This window comes from Hyaena hyaena, unplaced genomic scaffold (assembly GCF_003009895.1).
Source record: "Hyaena hyaena isolate Hyena2069 unplaced genomic scaffold, ASM300989v1 scaffold_47, whole genome shotgun sequence".
Lineage (NCBI taxonomy): Eukaryota > Metazoa > Chordata > Mammalia > Carnivora > Hyaenidae > Hyaena > Hyaena hyaena.
Window position 1 is genome coordinate 2,509,051 of NW_024080679.1, and position 18,831 is coordinate 2,527,881.

At 46.9% G+C, this 18,831-nt stretch overlaps 1 protein-coding gene across 1 annotated transcript in view; it reads left to right on the plus strand.

Moving 5' to 3' along the window:
- The window catches only part of CCBE1 (collagen and calcium binding EGF domains 1), a 235,260-nt gene extending 224,090 nt beyond the window's left edge, over positions 1-11,170 (plus strand). Inside the window, exons 7-11 of the mRNA XM_039230539.1 lie at positions 3,590-3,710; positions 7,741-7,880; positions 7,980-8,015; positions 9,165-9,200; positions 10,850-11,170. Of these exons, the coding sequence (XP_039086470.1) occupies positions 3,590-3,710; positions 7,741-7,880; positions 7,980-8,015; positions 9,165-9,200; positions 10,850-11,083 (567 nt within the window). The 3' untranslated portion in view covers positions 11,084-11,170. The remainder of the gene's footprint in view (positions 1-3,589; positions 3,711-7,740; positions 7,881-7,979; positions 8,016-9,164; positions 9,201-10,849) is intronic.
- Positions 11,171-18,831: the final 7,661 nt, after the last annotated feature.

Genomic DNA, 18,831 nt, shown 5'->3' on the forward strand with positions numbered 1-18,831 from the left:
AGCAGGGCTGAGATTTAGACCTAATTCTGCCTAATGCCAAAGCCCACAGATGCGATCCACATTTCAATTTTCCTCTTGGGAGCTGATAATAGAGTTGGACCAGCCTTCAGCTGCCAGTGTTGACTGTTCCCTAGTTACTGTAGATTTGCTTCTAAATTCCCCTCATTCGTCGGTTCCCTCCTATTCCACCCCAGGGTCACATGTAGGAGTGGTGTCTTATGTTGATACAGTGACACCAGAGCTCTAAAACCTTGGATCACTGTTGCATCCCCATGAGGACTTTGAATCGTGAGTCCTGATCTGAAATTGTGTGCAAAGCTGACTTCCAAACCGTACAACACTCTGATTCTTATGGTTACCCCCACTGGACCCTGAGCAATGATCACAGGGGAACTGAGTTGTCATTGATGGCATTTTTCAGGGAACGCTAGGTCTTCTCAAGGCCTGGAAGAAGGCAGTGAGTGGTCAGGAATCTCCTAGCTCGTGGACCCTATGTCCTTACCCAAAGATGTGCATACTAGCCAGGGGACTCGTAAGCCTCCTGGGAATGCTGCTCACAAATGCGAAGGGTATCGAGATATTGTCACTGCTTCTTTGAACTTCCTGTCCTCTGAACAACCTCGTGCCCAGAGCTGGATAGATTTCAGTAAGAACCTCAAGAAAAGAAACTAAACTCTCTTGGGGGAAGTTCCAGCTGGAGGAGCCTCCCAGACTCACGTAGGTCCCCTAAGGCAGCTGAAGCGGAGCGGGACCTTGACTGCAGGAGAGCCTGCCACGTGCTCTGAGGGCACATGAGGGAGGCCGAGCAGGAGCACCACCTTGAGCCTCTTGACCCTACTTGCTCTTCACGCCAGGCTGCAGGGATACAGCCAAAACCTTCCTGTGGTTTCCCATGAACTTGCCTTTTAGAGAACTTGTACATGCTTCCATTAAGAAGCTATTAGGATAGAGGATTAGGGCAGTCACCCTGCAAGGGAGCCAAAAGAATTTGTTCTCCATGAGACATATCAGATAAAACTTGTTTGCCAAAGTAAAAACCTTGTATCATGATGCTTGCTTTGCACTGATACTGGCTTCTTCTATTGGCAAAAACATCCATCTCCATGACTAAGAAGAATCATCAGTTTCTAACACTGGATCAAGCGAGCCCCAAACTCAGCAGCTGTTCGGTAGGAGAAGGGGATCTTGGCCAGGGGTCCCCATCAGAATCATGTTTCATCATGGACGTGCTAATTATCCCCAAACCCCCATGCTGAGAAGTAGATGCTAGTGCAGGAGACCAAGGACCTTCTGAAGCCACATGAGGTCATCTTGGACAACAAGACTTCCCCAGGCCTGCCGTTCACCACCTGGTCTCTTAGAGGTGATTTGGAAGATGTATTTTGTAGTTCCTCCTATTCTCCCCTCGGGCCTAGGCTTCAGGGCTCAATATCTCATGATCATCTTTTGCTCCATTACTGTGAAGCCAGGTGCCCTCACCCCTGATAGCGAATTCCTTATTTTTTTAATTTCTTTAATGTTTATTTATTTTTAAAAGAAAGAAGCAGAGTGTGAGCGGGGGAGGGACAGAGAAAGAGCGAGACACAGAATCCGAAGCAGGCTCCAGGCTCTGAGCTGTCAGCACAGAGGCCAATGCGGGGCTCAAACTCATGAACCGCAAGATCATGACCTGAGCCCAAGTTGGATACTTAACCGACTGAGCCACCCAGGTGCCCCAGTTCCTTATTATTAAAGACACGTGCAGGCCCTGAAATCTTAGGGTGATTTGTGTGGCATCAGTGACAGAGGGTTTCACTCTGCTGCATCAGAACTTGACTAGAGAGATGTAGTCTCTTGGAGGTGGGTGGAAACCCCTGAGGAAGGAAATAGGAGGTGAGAAACACTGACGTGCCCATGAAGGTGGAAAGGGAAAAACTCCCAAGATCAAGGTCATTGAAATCCACTCCCTGCTTGGAAACCCTGTGCCCAGAGAGCAACACAGACCAGGAGGAGGCAACTGTCAGAGCACCTCGCTGTTTTTTGCTCCCAGAAGTCCGCAGTTCAGGGTTGGTACAAGCCTCAGAGGAAGAACATTGCACAGTTTTTAATTTAGTGCACTGTGCTGATGTTGGACCACACAGGGCTCAGAGCTGGCCATCTCTGAATATGCAGCGATGGTAGGTATCTCTCTCAAAAGCTCAGATCCAAAGATGGATGTAGGGCATCAGAGCATTCCAAGGCTAGCAATGAGCCCCGCCACGTGCCTTTTCCTAGCTGGTGGTATTCTCTGGGCATAGGGTTTCCAAGCAGAGCCTCCTCCAGAAGGACATGGGGACAAATATAACATGTTCCAGAAAAATCTCCGAAATACCTGGTTTCTGGACTCCAGAGTAAGTCTTCCGGAGGGGATAGCTCTGACCCTCATAAGTGACCCTTTTTCCATCTGACTTGGCACCCCCAAATTAGCTTCTTGAAAAAGAAACTGGAACTACCATTTATCAAGCACTTAGTATGGTCTGGGTCCTGTGCTGCGCACCTAACCTACATTTCCATTTAAATCCCCATACCCCTGGGGGCACCTGGGTGGCTCAGTTGGTTAAGCGTTCGACTTCAGCTCAAGTCATGATCTCACCGCTCCCGAGTTCGAGCCCCGCATCAGGCTCTGTGTTGACAGCTCAGAGCCTGGAGCCTGTTTTAGATTTTATGTTTCCCTCTCTGTTTCTGCCCCCTCCCACTCGTGTTCTGTCTCTTGCGCAAAAATGAATAAACATTTTTTTAAAAATCCCCATAGCTCTAAAAGCAGCTGGTGGTATTCCCTTTTATGGGTGAGGAAATGGAGATTCATAGCATCCAGTGCAGTCTTACGGATTCACACAGCTTACCTGACCTCAAGGAATGTGAAGGTCATTTGTCTGGGCAGCCCCTCTGGCTTCCCCTGGCATGACCTGCCTGAAATCCAGGAGCAAAAGCATAGAGGAAGCCGTGGTGTGTTTATGCTCTCGTCCCAGAAGTTACACACCATCCCTTCTGCCATTTGCTAGTCACTGGAAATGAGCTTCCGAGGGTGGAAATTAGCTCCCCCCTTTTGAAGGTAGGAGTGCCGAAAACAATATGGACGTACTTTTTCCATCAGTCACTGTTTGCCACTGGTTCCCAAGTACCTGAGCATGCAGGTGAACTGTAAGCCACATTCTTGGTTCTGGCTCCCAAGGCTGAAGAGTCTCCAGGAGCGAGGACCATGTCTCGATCACCTTAGAACCAAGCACAGGGCCTGGCACATGGTAGGCACTAAATAAAGTAATCAACAAACTGAAAGCCTGAAACAGGTAGATTCTGTTAATTATGGCAATAACGAGTCTAACGATGACATCTAAGCTTTCTGGAGCCTACCCAGGTTTGCCCACTGCCCAGCCAAGTGATCTCATATAAGTAATTGTCACTGGAAGGCTTCTAGGCTCAGGAAGGGATCTCTACAGCCCTTGATCTCTAACTGGCTCAGCTAGAGGGGAATTGCCGCAAAAGGATTTGCAGCCTCGGCAAACACACAAATGCCAACAGTCTCCCTGGAGGTGGACCCATCACTTCCTGACCGGGGATCCTCTTGTTACAGATCGCCCTGCTCCCCAACAGTGCCGCCGACCTGGGCAAGTACATCACTGGCAACAAGGTGCTGGCCTCAAATGCCTACCTTCCGGGACCTCCTGGGCTGCCTGGGGGCCAGGGCCCTCCTGGTGAGTGGGGGAGAAGGGAAGGGAGGGTGGCGGAGTCACCAGCCAAGACCTGCCAGAAGCTCATGTGAATGTGGGCTGGACAGAGATCAGCCTTCACGGGTGAGGGCACCCCCAGAAGTCCAGGGAGCTCCCACACCTGTGTGATAGGGAGCCTGGGGAAATTGGGTCTTCGAGCCCGATAAACCCTCATAACCAGGAGAAATTTGGGAGAAAAGGGCCATTTTCCTGGGCTTGGGTAAGAATCTTAGAGATCATGTTAAGTTACAGAGAAACAAAAGGAAGAATTATTTTTCATGTTAACGTACAAAAACAGAATCGGGTAAGGAACCCCTAGGAGCACATCTTAATCTTCCCTCCATCTTACTTCCTCTTTCCCCTATTATTTATGAACACATGCACATCTATCTTTCTTTTTATATCTATATATTTTTTGTGAGTCAACTTTATTGAGATACAATTATATATAGTAAAATGTACCCCCTTTAAATCACAGTGCAGGGGCGCCTGGGTGGCTCAGTCGGTTGGGCATCTGACTTCGGCTCAGGTCATGATCTCATGGTTCATGGGTTCGAGCCCTGCCTCGGGCTCTGTGCTGACTGCCAGCTCAGAGCCTGGAGGCTGTTTCAGATTCTGTGTGTGTCTCTCTCTCTGACCCTCCCTTGCTCACACTGTCTCTCTCTCTCTCTCTCAGAAATTAAAAAACATTAAAATTAAAAAATCACAGTGCAATAAGTTTTGACAAATGTATGCATCCCATATCAAGCCCTTATCAGTACCCTGTCACTATATGAAGGTATAGAATATTTCCATCACCCCAAAACGTTCCCTTGTGTCCCTTTGCAGTTTATTCCCCTGTCCCCAGCTGTAGGCAACCACTGACCTGCTTTCTATCACTAGTTTTGTCTGTTCTAGATCTTCAGAGCAATGGAATCTCCTCATGGGTATGCTTTTTGTCTGGCTTCTTGCATTCCATATATTGTCTTGGAGATTCACCCTTATACTTGAAGGAAATCCCAACGTCCTATCATTCCATCGGGAAATGTACAATGAGAACTTTAAAAAATAGTTACATGACGTTCGATATTTTATTGTGAGTCCCTCCATGGATAGATGAACAGAATTTTTGCCACACCCAATAAAGGAAATGACATTAGTGTTAGCAGATGATTCTAAAACACGGAGGGCCTTATCCCTGATTATCATTGCTGAGTAGTGTGCTAGAGGTTAGGAGTGACCTGGCATTCTAAGAAGAAGACAACAGCAAAAGCAAATAGAATAAAACCATTTCTGTGTGCCCCAAAGTAAGTGAACAAGGTGCTCCCCACCGTGGGAGCTTATGGAAGGGACAGACCGCTGTGGCCTCTGGTGACCCGAGGACTTGGGTTTGACCTGGACATGAAGAACCTCATAGGGTTTGTTCAAGCAGGAAGGACATGGGCAGTTTATAGGTCGGCATCTCAGCAAGAACAAAGGTTCAGAATTCTTTCCAGACTATTTATGTGTTTTCATTTTCACTTACATCTTAATCTCCTGGTTTCTACCAGACATAGGTTCCCTGGGTCTCAGCCTGTACAGGGAACAAGAACTGGCCCAGGACTATGGCTTATCCTTTCGTTCATTCCCTTGGCCTGAGGAACTCTGGGCTCTGGTGGAGTTTTCTCCACATGTCCCCCCACAGGTAGCCTCTTGCTGCTTCTGAGTAGATGTGAGTCTCCTTAAAAATTGATTCCTAGCACAGAGCTCTCCACCCTTCTCTCAGAGGATGCTCTTGCTCTGCCTCCCTGGAGGAAGTGCATCTCCAGACCAGTCTACATACCAGTCCAACAAGGACAAATGAAGTAGAAACGAGAAAACCATTGGCTGACTTTCTTCTTCACGAATGACTTGCTGGCTTTCCTTTCCACTTCTGCCATCTGGTTTCCAACATAGTTTGAGCTGTCCAGGGTCCTTGATGGAGCAGTGGGCAACCGAGGACTAACTTTAGCAATGGACTATGTCCTTGCTGTATTCCTTCAATTCTTGCTCACGCCTTAATTCCAGCATCGGTTTGTGATGCCCTCCATTGAGATGTATCAGGGCAGCTAGAGAGATTATGAGGTTTTTTTCTTACCCATAACTAGAAGTCCAGTCCCAAGACTAACGATGAATTGCAGACTGGGCTGCCAACACAGAGACTACAGTGGATTGGAATTCTTTGACTTCGGTGGCTGCTCCTCTCTGGCCCCCACTGTTACGTATAAGGTGCTGCCATTCACATCAAAGCCCCACATTCTAAGGACCCTTAATCTACAGTGATCTCTGAAGCTCATTGATTGGGAAAAGGAAGACAAAATGTTATTTCTGGCCTTTCCTTGTGCTACTGGAGATGACGAATTTAGCTCTAGGAGGAATCTGGTCCATTTCTCAGATGAACTTTTTCAGGATGTGCTTAGAACCAGCGTTGAGAGTAAGGGTGTGAAGCATGTTTGGATAGAACATTAACTGTCTTTCACTTTGGCTCAGTTAGTCTATGAACTAGAAAAGACTCCCTACAAATATGAAAAGCCTGGTCTTTGTTTCTTTGACATTTGACTTGTTCTGTTTCCCAGTGCATGAAAATTATTCCATCCCGTCCCTGTGTTCTGTCAGTAGTAGGAGCTAGCTAGGTATTTTCAAAAAGTATTACTGTGTGTACTTGAGATAGGCATCACTGGCAAATAGTTATCACCTGGCAGTCAGCCCACCCTCTTTAATGTGCTCACTTGAGGTGAAACATTTACAAAGCAGCCTGTATGCACCTAGGACTCTGCAAGTGTGCTGACAATTTGGACATAGCCCGTGTCCTCACGAAGCCAACAGTTGAAAACAGGTTAAAACTCATGTTGTTCTATATGAAAAAGAATGAAGTTTGACCCTTATCTCACACTGTATACAAAAATTAACTCAAAATGGATTAAAGATCTAAATGTAAGATCTGAAATTATAAAACTCCTAGAAGGAATCCTAGGAGTAAAGCTTCATGATGATGGGTTTGGCAAAGCTTTCTTGGGTGTGACAGAGGTGACAGTCCTGAAGTCTGCACCAAGTGCTGGCCCACAGCTTAGCAGCCACACTCCCCAGGGGCCAGTGAGGCTTTCCCTCACTGTGTCACAGACACTGGCCCCCACCACAAGCCCAGCCCAAGCCAAGGTGACTGTTGACAACTCTCCGTGTCTGTAGTTAAAGGCAGATGAGACCTGTAGGTCACTTCCCCATCTGCTTCCACGAGAAATAAGGCCACATTCTGATCCTTGTACACTTAGTATCAAGCAGGCACAAAGCCAGTCCTATAGCTTGCTCTTAAAACGTGTATGCTCCCAGTGCTCTGTCCATTTAGGCCTCGGAAAAGAATTAGAAAACAAAACAAAACCCTCTATGTCTACCAGGCAGGTAGGCACAGGTGAATGAAGGGGCAGGGTGTGAGCAGTGGGGAGTGAACTAAGCCAGAGAGGGCTGAGCCCCACTTAAAGAGGCAGCCCCCACATACAGCTCTGGTCAGTTGTGCCAGTGGGAGAATGGTGGCCCAGGCTTTACTTCTTCCTGTTTACAGATGCCAAAACTCTCCCAAGTTTTCAATGTTAGGATATTCAGAGGATAATAGTATCCATAAACAACTACATACACCTGCATGGAATATACATGTCGTGTATTTGTATATATGGATACAGTTATATACATCTATATTTGATATATACCCAACGTATATATCTGTATCTAATATATACATGTACATTACATACTATGATGGTACACAGTGACGTAGCCTGTTAATTCTCTTACAGAGAAGGGGTGTTGAGATGTTCTTAGAGAAATGTGGTCTACAACGATTATATAAGGATTGAGAATTCTGATCGTGTTGAGTTTAAAATGCCTATAGAGCATCTTAGTGGAGATGTCAGAAGGCACAGAGCAGATCGCAAAGAGAAGTGGCTGTAATCCCAGACCCTCCTGTCGGCCGGAGCCCTTGTCCTCTTCTGGGATATGGAGCTAATGAAGTGTTCTCTGATTACAGGCTCACCAGGACCGAAGGGGAGCCCAGGCTTCCCCGGTATGCCAGGCCCTCCTGGGCAGCCCGGCCCACGGGGCTCCATGGGACCCATGGGACCGTCTCCTGATCTGTCCCACATCAAGCAAGGCCGGAGGGGCCCTGTGGTCAGTATTTTCTCAGACATCATTTACTGCTGCCGGGGAAAGCGTGTTCTTGTCCTGGGCTTTTTCCCTCCTGTTCAACTAGTTCCCTGTGTCTTGTAGGGTCCTCCAGGTGCACCAGGAAGAGATGGCTCTAAGGTAAGTCTGATGAGTGGTCCTTACAAGGTTTCCCATCTTTAGCCTACTGGACAGACATTAAGTAAAGCTCAAGCACCGTTTATTGTCCCCATTCTGCGTGTAGCAAAATTGAGACACATCTTCCCCCCAAGCTGGATAGGAAATCTAAAAAGCAAACAACTGTGGTAATAAAAACAACAACCAAAATCACCCTTAAGAAAGATGACCCCGGGGCTCCTGGGCGGCTCAGTCGGTTAAGCATCTGACTCCGGCTCAGGTCACGATCTCGCAGTTCACGAGTTCAAGCCCCACGTCAGGCTTTATGCTGCCAGCTCTAGAGCCTGGAGCCTGCTTCAGAGTCTGTGTCTCCCTCTCTCTCTGCCTCTCAAAAATAAACATTAAAAAAATTTTAATAAAAAAGAAAGATTACCCCTATAAATTTTAAACAAGCTGCCGGGTTGCCATAGTGGCACATGTCTTACTCTTTAGCCAGTGTTCCTTTGGGGAGCTGTGTGGTGCGTCCCCCATTCCTTTGACACGTTCAAGTCAAGAACAGAAAAAGCTGCATTCTGTGCAAGTGGGTGGGTTCTCTTCAGAAGCTGCCTGCCGCCTGCCTCGCAAGTAAGTCAGCGTGCGTTACTTTAGCAAGTTTCTAAGTTTTTGGACACGCTGCCTGGAAGTAAAAGCGTCCCTCATGTCGGATCTGGTTTGGAAATACACGGCCCCGGGGGAAATCAAAACCAGAGATACTTTTCTTTTAAGTTTTTTCTTATACTTTATTTTTGAGACAGAGACAGAGTGTGACCAGGGGAGGGTCAGACAGAGAGGGAGACACAGAATCTGAAATAGGCTCCAGGCTCCGAGCTGTCAGCACAGAGCCCGATGCGGGGCTCCAACCGCCAAACTGCGAGATCATGACCTGAGCCGAAGTCTGACACTCAACCGACTGAGCCACCCAGGCGCCCCCAGAACCAGAGACACTTGACCCAAGCAGGTCCGTTCAAATGAGTGGTCCTGTGAGTCAAGCTTCAAGGTTCCATTCGTCTCTGATAGGGGATACTTGTCATTTGTGCAGGGCGACGGCCATTGTGCAGGTCTAAATGGAGACCAGTGGTGGTGGCATCCACATGGTCTTTGGCCACAAAGCTAATCTGACCTTCTTGCTTGCAGGGAGAGAGAGGAGCACCCGGACCCAGAGGGTCACCAGTAAGTAACACTGTCTGTCCCATTCCCCCCAAGGGGAGTGTCCTCAGGGATATAGCTGTAATGAGCCTCTAAGTTGGTCTTACCAGCCAAAGCCAGCCCCTCCCAGCCATTACTCCACCTACCCAAACAGAACTCTGAGGTTGGGGGGGGAATCATGGAGGACTTTGAACAGCTCGTTGGGATTTATTTTTGAACCTTGTTGTCTGCTTTAGTCTTTTATCATGGCTAATGTTTATCTGGAAGGTCTTCTTTTAAGGTTAAAAAAAAAAACAACAACCAGTATGCCATGACTCTATTTCCAAGCATGTTCTAAAACATCTGATTGTGTCGTCGTCACTCTGAACACATAAGAGTTTAGCCTCTGCTGCAACTCTAGCAGATCAGAGGACCATCCCTTCCCAGAAAAGTACAGAGATATGTGTAGGGCTGCTGAGGAACTCTTGAGAGTGAATTAGCTTAGTATATGTGTGGCGTCTGGGAAATTAAAAATGAAAATCAGCAGTAGCCACAGGACAGAAAACTCCAGTGCTTTTGAAAAGATCAGCGACATTTCTGAAGAAAGACAGCCTTGGCTTTGGATATAGGAGGTCTGGGTTCCCATCCCTTCCAGGATGTCCCATCCTGGCCATCCTTAGCACCCCCGGAAGCCCCTCCACTCCCCTCCCCTGTGCACTGCCACTCTTAGAGTGAGCATCGGTCAATATCAAAATATCCTCCTTCACTAAATGCTTTGCAGATAAAGTTGCTGTTTCTGCTAGCTCTGGCAGCAGAGGTGGGGGGCGGGCGGGGATAAAGATTTGACCGCAGGCCACTAACAAGCCCAGACCTTGCTTATTCACACATTATTTTGCTATGCCTCACACAGCACTATGTAGAAAGTAAGGCCTTATAAATACTATACAGCGACAAAAGTCCAAGCAATAGAAAAAAAAGGAAGTCCTTGGACCCTTCCTGATCGGTGGGGGATGGGTGCCTTTAAAGCCTACTTTCAGCTTCAATCAGGTGGCATTATGGTCAAGGATCCTTATAAACGTTCTAACAATCTCATTTTTTTAAAGATAACATTCTGAGCATTTGTGATGCTCTAAGCTCTTTCCATATATTAACTCATTTAAATCCTCACTTATGAACCCTATGAAACCTATGACATTGGGATTATTATTATCCCTATTCCACAGATAGGGAGCTGAAAACCCAAAGAAACTGAATAACCTGCCCAAGACCAGCTAGTGAGCAACAGAGCTGAGATTCAAACCCAGCAGAACCCCAGCCTCTGAACCACTGCTCTACCCCTTCATAAGTATCTCCCAGTTTTCTTTGGAAAGTAACACAGGAGGGTTCTTTTATTCCTTCGCTCTACGAGATCTGAGGTAGCCGAGAGTTAGGAGAGAGCGGACATGAATGTGTTGCCACAGCTCATGGGGGAGATGAAGAGATTAGAAGACAATCTTAAGAACGTCCCATACCCAGCTACCGTAGTAACTGTTACGTTTACTCCATTTGGGACACAGAGTCATCTGCTAAATAGTTGCCACCAAGCAGGCGTGGGAATGGGGGCGGAGGTAGCAAATCATGGCCCACGGAAGCCATGGCCTTTGCACAGGACTGAGTCTGTGGTCTTCTGGCTTTGATTCCTCCCCTGTGCACAGGGCCCACCTGGTTCTTTCGACTTCCTGCTACTAATGCTGGCCGACATCCGCAATGACATCGCTGAGCTGCAGGAGAAGGTGTTTGGACACCGGACGCACTCTTCAACGGAGGAGTTCCCTTTACCTCAGGAATTTTCCAGCTACCCGGAAACCATGGACTTCGGCTCTGGAGACGAGGACCCAAAAAGAACTGAGACAAAAGACTTGGGACCCAGCAAAGACTTTTACCCTTAGCACATCCTAACATCTTCACGCCAAAGGAGGAGAAAAGAGTGTTTTCACCCGCAGTTAAATCACATACAGAAAAAAAACCCACTGGAGACTTAGAGAAGATACATTTTTAATTTCTTTAACTTTTTTCCTGCCTCTTCCTTCCTCCTCTTCAAAATACTGTTCTCACAGGAGTAAGTCGCTAATTTACATGCTTCCTTCCAAGAGCCAGTTGGGGGGCGGGGGGAGGGGGGGAAGCATACATTGGAACTTTCCTTTTAACTCCTTCATATTGAGGAATTTCTGGGTTTCTGAGTTAAGTACTCTCACAGAATCTTAAAGTTTAGCAGAATATCCAAAAGGAAAAAGTGGCAAGGTAAGTTCTGAGAAAATATGAGGTTACTTATTAAAATATATAGACATGTGTCCAAAATCAACAATTAGTATCAAAATTAGGCTTCTTCAGTTAAAAGGGGAAGACAGTGTATATTTACCTTGGCAGATAATTCTTTTCGCTTGTCAGTCTACATCTAATATATTTTAAATATTCTTTCCTCTTGTCCAACCTCATTTCCCTATTTTAATAAAAGGAGGGAATTAAGGAGTGGATATTAGGGAAAATGGAGAAAAATTATAGTCCTGTGTTTACTGTCCTATAAGTTGCCACATTCTAAATTCAAATATGACCATTAAGGGTTCGTGCCCTGAGGATCCGTAAGTTTCCTGTTCAGAGAAGAATGGTTACTGTAGCAGTAGGAGTAAATCGTCTTCTAGAAACAAAGTAAACAAATGCAGTGTCCTCATTCCCATTAGAACAACAGCTTTGCTGGGACATTGGAAAGCTACTTGATCAAATGAGCGGGCTTGCTCAGTAAATCACAGATTGTTAAATCTGGCCTGGCTCTGACTGGGTGCCCAGAAGGTGCCATTATGCCATGATCCTTGTTGGATCGGTGTGCTGCAGGGAGGTGGCTCGCTTGGGTTGTTGGGGAGGGAGGAGGAGAGCCTGAGGCAGGGACCCCACTGACTCTGCACGGGCAAGTGAATTTGCCGGCCTTGGGGATCGGAAGTCCTTGTCTGGCGCCAGCAAAGCCTTCCGCGCAGACTGATACACTGTTGGACGTTCTCTTGGATGCAGAGGGAAATAAGAAGTTTCTCTTGTTTGGCAGAAATTTCCTTCGCGCTATTCCCATTTTTCCTTCATTTTCCATAACGTAGTCCAAGTTCCAGTTCTCACAGGCCTTCTTGATCCCCCGCCTTCCTCAGCAAGTGTGGGAAGCAGTTGGGAAAGCGGTGTATTCTCAGACCCGCCATTGAGTCTGTGTTTGTTCGTACACCTGCGGGTCCCAGAGGGAGGCGGTTTCCAAAAAAAGGCGTCCTCTGGTTCCATAGGAACAGAAGCAAGAGTAATGCTGGAGAGACGAGGAGCATCGGCTGTTTTGGGGTGTCCTGGGGGACTGTCTTGGTTCCGATGGGGAGCGCACAGCTTTTCCCGAGTCCGCGTTCGTACCTGCCGTGCGTAAAGGCAGCCGCCTGTTCGGGGCCCTTCACCCCTGTGTGGAGCCTCACGGATGATCATTGTCACACTCACGCCTGCTCATGCTGGGATTCCTGTTCCCCACCCTGCGATTTGTCCCTGTATTTGTGGGACCTGTGTGTTTACTTATTCCATCTCCTGGTCGCCCCATCATGTAACTGTCGTCCCGGGACAGCTTCTTTAAAAGCCACTGTTGGTGTTTGTGTAGCTTCTTTCAATCTTCTTCGTCCAGAACGATAGGAAGGGCTTCTGTGTGCAAATCTCAAGTGACAACAGCCTTCCTTCCCCGTTGCCATCAAGTTAAAACCCTGGGATTCTGGCCAGTCAGCTGGTGGCTGGAGTTTCCACAGACCCTCGACTCCACTGTTTCTTCCTCCTGCAGAATCCCTAGTGACGGTCCATCAGAAAGTTCCAGCGACAGACAAACACAGTCTCAGTGCTCCTTCTCTGGCATTTTCCCTCGCTCTCCAGTCTCTCCAGGGTCCCATCTTCATAGCAGAAGTCCTCGCCGACCTCACGTTTACTAAGAGCTGAACTGAACAGCCGTTGATTCTCATCTGGAACGCATTTAACGTTGCCGGCTCACAGAACACAATATTTAAGGGGTGTGGATGGATGGATGCTGAAGAATTATGCATAGGCTCTCTGAGAAATGATTAGGTCCCTCTTTGATTTTTGTTTTATGAGGATTTGTGTTTAGGAATATAAATGTCTCTCTTATTGTCAAATATTCATAATATACAACCCAAGTGTATGTTTGACCGGAGGCTAGGATAATACATTTTTAAAAATGAACTGAAGGAAGTAAAATCTCGGATCATGAGACTATTCTAGGCAATATTCTGTAGCGAAACACACAATAACCTGTTTGTATCATCTGTCTGCTAGATCAGATCAGTTTATAAAATAATTGTTTATCCGCAGATTTTCAAAAGCATGGACTGCTCCCCAGGACTAAGTAAGTCGTCCATAGGTCCAAATTATACTTTCCAAAGATAAGGCATAAGAGTGCACTGTTAATCCTAGTGTATCTTTTAGTTATGGATAGAAAACCAAAGCTCACTATCTAAAGAGGGCTTCTCAAAACCTAACGGGGGATAAAATTTGCTACAGTTTTGCTGAGCCGCTCCATGTTTTGTGGGGGGAAAAGATCTTGGTACACTTCCTCAGCCCTTTAGCAGACATATTTTCACTTTTTGCACGCTGATGATGAGAACTTAGAAAAGGACCTAATAATTGCTTTTCTTTTGGGGAAGCAGTGGGAATAAAAATAATGCCTTTGAAAATAGTGCACAGAGGGCACTGTTTTAGTTTAGGAAGATCCTTCTCCCTTCCCAATTCCAGAAGGAGAAATTAGAAGTCTTACTATGCCAAAGAGCATAGAGATACAAGTACCATACTGTCTTCTGTGTCCTGTGTTAATTCCAACACCTGCCACAGAGTGAATGGGCCAACTGAAGTCATTTCTAGTGTATAAACTCAGACAAGTGGTTCCGTAGCCAAACGGGTAAATGATAAATGCACATTGGCACGGGGGAGGGGTCTTACCCCACCAGATACCAGAGGAAGGGCACTCCGGTCATGCTCCCTTTCCAGGATTTACAACTACTATTTCCTTGTGGATCGCTTTTTCCAGGCAGGCAGGGGAAGAAGATATTCTCTGTAACTAGGTGCCAGGCATCGACTTGGGCTGAGAGCAAATCCCTCACCATATTTTGGGGGTCACCACCCTTCCCCCTCTCCACCAACTCCGGCCTGTCACAGAGACACAGCCGCCTCATTGTGCAACCTCAACATCTTTCCAATGACCTTCCTGAAAAGGAAATTTATTTGTAGGAATCCAGGCCAGACAACTAATAGAATAGAGCCATCTCAAGTTATTAATAATGAATTCAGGGAAATAGATGAAATGTTTCCTGGCACGGTCAGTGTGTGTATTTCACAACAAATCAAAAAATAATTTTCCATTCACCAAAAACAAAACAAAACAAAAAAATACCCGTGACTGTAATTGTTAAAGCATAAAATCTTGGACTTCACATGCTCCTTCAAAAAATATTACTGCTTGAGGGGAATCAGAGAAGAAGGAAAGACTCTTTCACACATCCCCCCCTCCCCTGAGACAAGAGCATTCTTTATTAGATCCCGAAGCATGTGCCCTGGGGATTTAATGTGTGTCACGACAGTTTTTTATTTCCTAGTGAGTAGTCCTGTACTTCAGTAGTCAAGTTCATTATTTATAACAGGTCCATATAACAACTGAGCTAGTATTGGAACACTTACGGATGTGATACTATGAAGTACTTTTGATAAGATTATATATGCTTAATAACAAAGATATTTTTCTTACGTGGTTGTGCTGTGTTTTGTACTGACTCCCGGTCTTGTGGAACTGAGCCATCTTTCTACAGGATGCATACAAGGAGATCGAGACATTTCTCCCAAGAGCGGGAACCTGCATTGTGTGCAGGCCACCTCCTGGGGTCTGAGTGTGGATGGAACATCAAGTCTGAGTCAAGGTCTGAAGGCCCAGATTCCACTGAATCTGAGCCTCTAGGGCCCATGTCTCCAGCTGGGGAGGTCTCTAGGACACCCCCACCCAAGGGTGGGCTTTTCAAACCAGAAGTTTCTGGGGACAGTTGGAGAGGCCTTAGGAGTTCACAAAGGGGAGGCCTGTGAGGGCCCCACCCCCTATGCCCATTCCACTGCGATCAACTCCTTTTTCAACTGATTCTGGATGAGAGTTCCAAATAGGGCTGCCTTTGGAGGAGGGGGAAAAGTTGACTACCTAAAAAAAAAATAAAGTCGTGACAGGCAGGGAGCCTCATGAGTTGATAGATGAAGTCGTCCCCTATGTGAAGACGAGAAAAAGGGAATTGTCATCAATTAGGCCATAGGGGAGGTAGAGTTCAATAAAAAGAGGAGAGTACCTCTAAGAGATTTTAAGCACTCTTTCACAGGGTGCCTTTAACACCCTGAAGTTGACCTGTATTTATACATCTCATTTTCCTTCCACAAATATTCACCGAATGCCTGTTGTAAGCTGCACACTGCTATGCACTGCAGACACCACAGTGAGCAGCAGAGTCCTAATCCCCTTCCTCCTGGGGACTCTTAGCAGGACAGACCAGGATCCTCCCAGGCAAAATCAATTAGTCACAAAAATATGCAATTACAAACTGTGATAAGTGCTGGGAAGGAAGAATGCTTCGAGAGCCAATCCCAGCTTGTGCCAGCAGGAGCGATCCCGGCCCCTCCAACCCAAGCACACCCAGCACCCAGCACCACCCACACCGCGGCCACACAAGGCCTCTGGCCCCAGCAGAGAAAAACTTCCCGAGTCCTCTGGGTGAAATAACCGTCCGTGGAAATCTGGGCGACTCACCGTGTGTATCTCCAGCCTGCGCCTGGGTGGCTCAGTCAGTTAAGCATCTGACTGGAGCTCACGTCATGATCATGGGCTGCACTCAGCAGGTGGGGGGCGGGTGCAGGGGACGGCAACCCTGAGGACGTGTGGGGGCAGCTGCAGTTGAATTGCGAGGTTCTGGGAAACTGGTAGAGATGTGAGGCTGGGGTGTCTTCACTTCCTCAGGCTGTCGAAGCAGAGCAGCACCAGTTTCTTACAGTTTGGGAGGCTGGGCATCTGAGAGGCGCCAGCAGGCTCAGTATCTTCTGGAGGCTTTGCAACAGAAGCCATCCATGCCTCTCTCTGCTGGTGGTGGCCCACAGTCCTTGGTGTTAATGCCTCAGACACCTGCTGGCCTGCCTTCACGTGATACTCTCCTTTCTGTGTGTTCTGCGTCTCTATTTTCTTTTTTTTTTATCATTTTTTTAAATGTTTGTTTATATTTGAGGGAGAGAGACAGAGCACGAGTGGGGGAGGGGCAGAGAGAGAGAGGGAGACACAGAATCCGAAGCAGCCTCCAGGCTCTGTCTGAGCTGTCAGCACAGAGCCCGATGCAGGACTCGAACTCACAAGTCGTGAGATCATGACCTGAGCTGAAGTCGGATGCTTAACCAACTGAGCCCCCCAGGTGCCCGGGTCTATTTTTTCTCATAAAGACACTGCTTATTGGACGAGGGCTCACCCTAATCCAGTATGATCTCACCTCAGGTTAATTACATGGCAAGACCCTACTTTCAAATAAGGTCTCATTCTCAGGTCCAAGGTACACATGAATTTTGGGGAGTGAGGAGGAATACCACTCAACCTAGAACAAGAAGGAAATTTCCAACCTGTTCTATGGCTTTCATCACCCTGCTTATTTCCTTTAATAACATCTTTTTGAATCTGAAATTCTTGCCCATTTGAGTAAAAATTTATTGAGGGCCAAGGATAGAATAGAGATAATACAAAGTCCTTCTCTCGTGGAGTATGGCTTTCAGTCCAGGCAAACAAACAAACATATATATGAAGGTTCTCCAGAGAAACAAAACCAACAGGATGCATATGTGTGTACAGATAGACAGGTAGATATTGACGGGGGGGGGGGGGGGGGGAGTGTATGTGTGTATTTATACAGAGAGAAGTACCTTAAGAATTGGCTTATGTGATTGTAAAGGCAGGCGAGTCCAAAATCGGAAGAAGGATAGGCTGGCAGGCTGGTGACCTCAGGAGGAATTGATGGTTGATGTTGTGGTTAGAATCCAAAGGCAATCTTGCTACCTGAATTCCTTCTTTGGGGGAAGTCAGTGTTTTCCTAGTAAGGTGGTCAACTGATTGGCTGAGGCCCACCCACATTGTGGAAAACAATCTGCTTTATGCAGAGTTTACCAATTTACATGTTAATCTCATCTTTAAAAAAAAAAAAATACCTTCATGGGATCATCTAGGATAACATTTGACCAAATATCTTGGTACTGGGGCCTAGCCAAGTTTACACATAAAATTGCCATTATGATATATGTCCATGTTAAAAAGAGCTATGGGGGGTGCCTGGGTGGCTCAGTCAGCAACCGACTCTTGATTTCAGCTTAGGTCATGATCTTGAGGTTTGTGAGCTTGAGCCCAACATCATCAAATCCCTGCTTGGGATTGTCTCCCTCTCTCTCAACCCCTCCCCTACTCACATACTCGCTCGCTCGCTCTCTCTCCCTCCCTCCATCCATCCCTCCCTCCTCTCTCTCCTCTCTCAAATAAACTTAAAAAACTTTTTTAAAACATAAAAATACATACAAAGAGAGATGGAGGGAGATAGGGTAGAGGAATAGAGAGTGGGGGAGAGTGGGAGCATCTGCTTTAGGTGTAATCTTCTAGAAAGCCCTCACCAGCAAAGGGGCTGTGAGCAGAGACCTGAATGAAGGGAGAGGTGAGCCATGTGGAGATTTGGGGGGTGGGGGGCATGATCCACACAGATTTGAGCGAGACGCTGAGGCAGACCTGCTGTTACGCTCAAAGAGTAGCGATGAGGTCATTGCGGCAGGAGCGAAATCCAGAGCAGAGAGGTGGTAGCAAACGCCTTAGAGAGGCAGCCACAGCCCAGGAAGAGCCTCGAGGCCGTCTGTCAGGACCACGTAGTTCCTTCTGGACCCACAGAGGTTCTTGAAGGGGTGAGGACGAGAGAAGGGGAAACCCAGAGGGAGACTGCAGAAGTGAGTGCCTTGCTTCTGGACCATCTCCCTCTGTGAGAACTTGCTGCTTGTCTGCCGTCTGCTTCCTTGAGAGACTGGAAACCCCTCAGGGGTAGGAAGTTTCTGTTTCTCTCTACTGTATTCCAAACACCTCCCACCATGCCCAGTACCCAGTGGGAGTCCAGTCAATATTGTTTATAGTGAATTTGATAGAATTCACACATTTTTGTCTTCACAAAACCTTACACAGTGAGTACTTTTATTATCCCTATTGTACATATACTGCAAGGTAAAACAGCTTGCCTGAGGTCACAAAGCTAAAACATTCCTAATACACACAGACATATTTCAAAGCAAACATTAATTCACTGTCAAATTAATCCTGTAGGATACAGACAGCTCAGACACCCAGCCCCACATTCTCCCGCCATGTTGGAATCATGTGACTTCACAGAATATGTATGATATGTTCTCAAGGGAATGATGAAAGAATTGCCAAGTATTTTATTTATTTTTTATTAAAAAAATTTTTTTTAATTTATTTCTGAGAGAGAGAGACAGAGGCAGCGTGAGCAGGGGAGGGTCAGAGAGAGAGGGAGACACAGAATCCAAAGCAGCCTCCAGGCTCTGAGCTAGCTGTCAGCACAGAGCCCGATGCAGGGTT